At 45.9% G+C, this 5,958-nt stretch overlaps 1 protein-coding gene across 1 annotated transcript; it reads left to right on the forward strand.

Annotated features, from left to right (window-relative positions):
* Positions 1-335: 335 nt before the first annotated feature.
* Positions 336-1,059, forward strand: LOC147099791 (ferritin heavy chain-like). Its single transcript, XM_085969381.1, has 2 exons — positions 336-444; positions 800-1,059. The coding sequence occupies exons 1-2, from the start codon at positions 358-360 to the stop codon at positions 950-952; spliced, it is 240 nt and encodes a 79-aa protein (XP_085825507.1). The 5' UTR covers positions 336-357; the 3' UTR covers positions 953-1,059.
* Positions 1,060-5,958: the final 4,899 nt, after the last annotated feature.

The following is a 5,958-nucleotide window of genomic DNA, read 5'->3' on the forward strand; positions in this document are numbered from 1 at the left end:
GTTCCAATTTATAACATAGGCCATTTGACCAAGTGGGTCCATGATGGAGTGTATCCTGCACGAACCACCTCCCACCGTGCTTCATCTAACCCTATCTGCATATCCTTCTATACACTTCTCCCTAGTACTTATCTAGCTTCCCCTTAAATACATCTGTGATTTGACTCCAGTAGTTGTGTTGGCTTAATGCCGTAGTTCTATTTTCTTCTAACACATTGGTTCATGGTAAAATTAGATATTTGCACCCCTAATTTCCTTCAATACTTTCTTGTTTGTTTATTCCATTATACAGTGAACTGTCTGAATTTCCCTTTCCAGAAACCAGAGCAGGATGAGTGGAGCAATGGTCTGGAGGCGATGCAGAGAGCTCTGCAGCTGGAGAAGAATGTCAACCAGAGTCTGCTGGATCTGCACAAACTCGCCACTGATAGGACCGACCCTCATGTAAGTTCTTGATGCTGTAATGTGGGCATATGTTCAGTTGGAGGTGGTGGAAACTTGAGCCTATTTATAAGATCTTCACGCCCAATAGCTGTGTTGGTGCCTTTTTTAGGTTTGAGTGGTGGGAGGTTGGCCTACTGTGGACAGTGACTAGTAAATGTGTCCCAGTGATTCTAGGATCTATGCCCCTATTGTGCAGGAAGTTTAATCTAATGATGCAGTGATTCCATTAATCTCAATTGCACCACCAGACTATCCTGCAGTCCAAGTGGATTAAACACTCTTCGGGGGGGGGGGGAAGCTAGGATGTTCCTTGAAATCTGCTGCTGGACATAACTAGTTTCCCTCTTTTCCCCAGTTGTGTGACTTCCTGGAGACCCACTATTTGGATGAGCAAGTGAAGATGATCAAGAAGCTTGGAGATCACATCACCAACCTGAAGAGACTGGGAGCCCCTGAGAATGGCATGGGAGAGTACCTGTTTGACAAGCACACCCTGGGGGAAGAGTGACTGCAGGGATGAAGCCTATTGTGTTTAGTACTTGTATTTATAATTGTGTGCGAGACTCCTGTCTTGTAGGGAATGATGGCTTGTGACTTTGTGCAAGAGCTGAGAGACCTGGGTTCTTAATGTGAAATGTCACTAACTGTAAATAAAATGTTCTATATTGGACTGGATTTTGTCTGCTTGTAAATTTTAGTGGTTTTTGTTCCAGTTGGCATAGTGGTTAGCACTGTTGCCTCACAGCGCCAGGGACCCGGTTTCGAATCCGGCCTCGGGTGACTCTCTCTGTGTGGAGTTTGCACATTCTCCCCGTGTTTGCGTGCGTTTCCACCGGGTGCTCTGGTTTCCTCCCACAGTCCAAAGATGTGCAGGTTAGGTTGATTGGCTATGATAAATTGAACCTTAGCGTTAGGGGGGATTAAATACGTGGGGTTACTGGGATAGGGTGGGATATGTGTTGGTGTAGGGGTTATGGGGATCGAGTGGGATGTGTGTCGGTGCAAGCTCGATGGGCCGAAATGGCCTCTATCTGCACTGTGGGGTTTCTGTGATGTTCTGTGAACTTGCTTACATTTCCAGTATTACACTGGGCTGTGCAGCAGTGTTGTCATGGGATTTGGTCATAGAATGGTTACAGCACAGGAGGCCATTCGGCCTGTCGAGCCCATGCCGGCTCTCTGCAGGAGCACTTCGGCTAGTACCACACCCTGCCCTTTCTGTGGAGCCCTGCCATTTTTTCCTTCAGGTGCTTGTCTAGTTCCCTTTTTGGAAACCGAGATTGAGTCTGCCTCTATCAACCTCAGGCAGTGCATTCCAGATGCTGACCACTCGCTCTGTTCAGTTTTTCCTCATGTCGTCTGTGGGCCCCCTGCCAATCACCTTAAATCTGTGTTCTCTGGTTCTCGACCCTTCCACCAATGGGAACAGTTCTCTTTTTTTTTGCTGCGGTAATTTTAATTTATTTAACTTGGATATTCTATGTATTTCTTGGATATTTGTCAATCTTGTGTTGCAAGCAAACTGCAATGTTGTAATACAACAACTTAATGTACAAAGGTGTGTTCAGCCAAATGAGCTAATGGGACCAGGGCCCCTTGAAGTTTGGTCAGAATTCGGTTTTAGAGTCTTAAAGGAGGCAGAGAGGTTTAGGGAGGGCATTCCAAAGCTTGGGGTCTAGGCAGTTAAATAGAAGTACTTGTTGCCATGGTGATGAATATTCCCCCTGCCCTTGAGAGCTTGGAGAGTTATAATTTAGCCACTACAATGAAATACAAGTTATAATAAACACAAGGATGATTTGCTGTGACTGTGTTCTGTCATTTCAGTCCAATGAAGAGAAAGCTCTGGTTTAGCATTCTCTAAGAATTATATTTTCCCTGGGGAAGAGCAGTTTGTATTCAGTAAACTGCTACAGATCCCCATCAGTCATTAGTGGGGGTAACTCTGTTAACAAACTCACCAGTGCCGCTATAGCCTTTCTGGGCAGCGAAACAAATAACTGCTGCACAGACCAGCAATGTTGGAGCTCACTGAACTCATGATAAGGGGATTACAATTGAAGTGGTGGTGGAGGAGAATCAACAATTGCCATATCGGCTTGCTATCCACATAAAATAATTAGAAGCAGGAGTAGGCCATGCGGCCCTTGAGCCTGCTCCACCATTCAATAAAATCATGGCTGATCTTCAATCTCACCTCTACTTTCCAGCCCGATCTCCATATCCCTTGATCACACTACAATCTAAAAATCTATCTCAGCCTTGAATATAGTTAATGGTTCAGCATCCACAGCCCTTTGGGGTAGAGAATTCAAAGGTTTCTTACTGGGAAAGTGTGAATACCCTATTGGGCTTTGTTCTTGGACCCCTCTCCTTCCCCCCTCTCCCACCATGGTTGACTATCCTGCCAACACTCATGGTCTTGGGTAAGGTATTGAAGGACGAGGAATCCGTGTGGAACTGTATTCCCACAAAATATAATCCTTCTGGAAGCAGTAAATGTATTTCATTAAATGCACAAAGGACAACACCCAAGTTAAATAGATACTTCTCCTGAAACTCTTTCCCCCTCCCTGCCTGTTCCATCAATGTATAAACCCAATACCGGCAGCTGCTCCTTAAATGTATTGATTGGTATTCAGGCCCATTGTGCAGTTCATACCAAATAGCAATCATCCTTTCCAAATCCGACTGCATCTCCATTTGTGTCCTTCACCCCCAGGAATGAATTCATCCGTTGATGATGCTGCAGCTGCAACACGCCAGTGTTTACACGCTAATTTAGGAACTTAGCTGAGAACTGCAGCGGGTGCAATGAAATTGCCGTCTTCCGCCATTCCACGTTGATGTCTTTGCATCTCTCAGAGGCATTTCTGGGGTATCTGAGTCCCCACATTTCACACGACGATGAGCCGCAATTCTACGAGTCGGGATGGGTTTGCGTGCTGACGGGTTGGATGGCTTCATGTTTCAGACAAAACAAAGTCTTCAGCCCACTCGATGTGAAAAACATTACAGGAGCCCGTGTTTTAAGAATTACATCGAATTTACAGCACAGAAACAGGCCACTTGGCCCGACTGCTCCGTGCCAGTGTTTATGCTCCACACGAGCCTCCTCCCGCCCTTCTTCATCTAATCCGATCAGCATATCCTTCTATTCCCTTCTTACCAATCTTCCCCTTAAATGCATTTCTGCTCTTCGCCTCAACTACTCCATGTGGTAGCGAGATCCAGGGCAAATATATGAGGGCAAGGCTGGATGGCATCTATTTTAATGCAAGGAGTCTTGCAAATAAGGTGGATGAACTGAAGGTGTTGATAAACACATGGGAGTATGATATTGTTGCTATCACGGAGACATGGTTGAGGGAGGGGCAAGACTGGCAGCTCAATATTCCGGGGTACAGAATCTTCAGGCGAGACAGAGGGGGAGGTATAAGAGGAGGGGGTGTCGCAATATTAATTAAGAAGTCAATTACTGCAGTAAGGAGGGATGATATATTAGCAGGTTCCTCTAATGAGGCCATATGGGTGGAGCTTAAAAACAAAAAGGGGGCAAGCACTTTGCTGGGAGTGTACGATAGGCCTCCAAACAGTCAGGGGGAGATAGAGGAACAGATATGTAGGCAAATCTCAGAGAAATGTGCAAATAATAGGGTAATAATAATGGGGGATTTCAACTTCCCCAATATTAACTGGGATAGTCAGAGTGTGAAAGGCTCAGAGGGTGTAGAATTCTTAAAGTGCATCCAGGAGAGCTTTTTGAGCCAGCATGTGGAAAGTCCTACAAGAGAGGGGGCGGTACTGGACCTAATTCTAGGGAATGTGGCCGGCCAAGTGGAAAAAGTGCTAGTAGGTGAGCACTTTGGTGATAGTGACCATAATATGGTAAGATTTAAGGTGGTCATGGAAAAGGACAGGGATGGGCCGGAAATAAAGGTTCTAAATTGGGGGAAGGCCGATTTTAATAGGATAAGGCAGGATCTGGCCCAAAATGGACTGGGATCAGCTACTTGTAGGAAAATCCGCATCGGAGCAATGGGAGGCTTTCAGAAGGGAGATTGAGATCATACAATGGCAACATGTTCCCGTAAAGGTCAAGAGTGGTTCCAAAAACCACAGGGAACCTTGGATGTCAGGGGATATACGAGAATGGATTAGGAAAAAAAGGAGGGCTTTTGGTAGATACAAAAGGCTAAAGACGGAGGAAGCCCTAGAGGAGTGCAAAAAGTGCAGGGGGATACTTAAAAAAGAAATTAGGAGATCAAGGAGGGGCCATGAAATAACACTGGCGAGCAAAATAAAGGAAAATCCTAAGATGTTTTATAAGTATATTAAGGGTAAGAGGATAACTAGGGAAAAAATAGGGCCCATTAGGGACAAAAGTGGCAATCTGTGTGTGGAGCCGGAAGATGTAGGAGGGGTTCTAAATGAATTTTTTGCATCTGTTTTCACGATGGAGAAGGACGATGTAGACATAGAAATAGGGCGGGGGGACTGTGATATGCTCGAACATATTAACATCGAGAGGGAGGAGGTATTGGCGGTTTTAGCTGGCCTAAAAATGGATAAATCCCCAGGCCCGAATGAAATGTATCCCAGGCTGCTGGGTGAGGCAAAGGAAGAGATTGCGGGGGCTCTAACACATATATTCAGGACCTCTCTGGCCACAGGGGATGTGCCAGAGGACTGGAGAACCGCTAATGTAGTACCATTATTCAAGAAGGGTAGTAGGGAAAAACCGGGGAACTACAGGCCAGTGAGCCTAACATCAGTGGTAGGAAAATTCTTGGAAAAAATTCTGAGGGACAAAATTTGTCTCCACTTGGAGAGGCAAGGATTAATCAGGGATAGTCAACATGGCTTTGTCAAGGGAAGATCATGTCTGACTAATTTGATTGAATTTTTTGAGGGGGTCACTAGGTGTGTGGATGAGGGTAACGCAGTGGATGTGGTATAGATGGATTTCAGTAAGGCCTTCGATAAAGTCCCGCACAGGAGACTGGTCAAGAAGGTAAGAGCCCATGGAATCCAGGGTGCCTTGGCACATTGGATACAAAACTGGCTTAGTGGCAGAAGGCAGAGGGTGATGGTCGAAGGTTGTTTTTGTGACTGGAAGCCTGTGGCCAGTGGGGTACCACAGGGATCGGTGTTGGGTCCCTTGCTGTTTGTGGTCTACATTAATGACTTGGATATGAATGTAAAGGGTATGATCAGTAAGTTCGCAGATGATACAAAAATTGGTAGGGTGGTAAATAGCGAGGAGGGTAGCCTCAGTCTGCAGGATGATATAGATGGGTTGGTCAGATGGGCGGAACAGTGGCAAATGGAATTTAACCCGGAAAAGTGCGAGGTGATGCACTTTGGGGGGACTAACGAGGCAAGGGAATACACAATGAATGGAAAGACCCTAGGCAAGACGGAGGGTCAGAGGGATGTGGGTGTGCAAGTACACAGATCCCTGAAGGCGGCGGAACAGGTGGATAAGGTGGTAAAAAAGGCATATGGGATACT

The sequence above is a fragment of the Somniosus microcephalus genome, chromosome 28 (assembly GCF_052327205.1).
Source record: "Somniosus microcephalus isolate GS21.2 chromosome 28, FLI_Smic_1.0, whole genome shotgun sequence".
Lineage (NCBI taxonomy): Eukaryota > Metazoa > Chordata > Chondrichthyes > Squaliformes > Somniosidae > Somniosus > Somniosus microcephalus.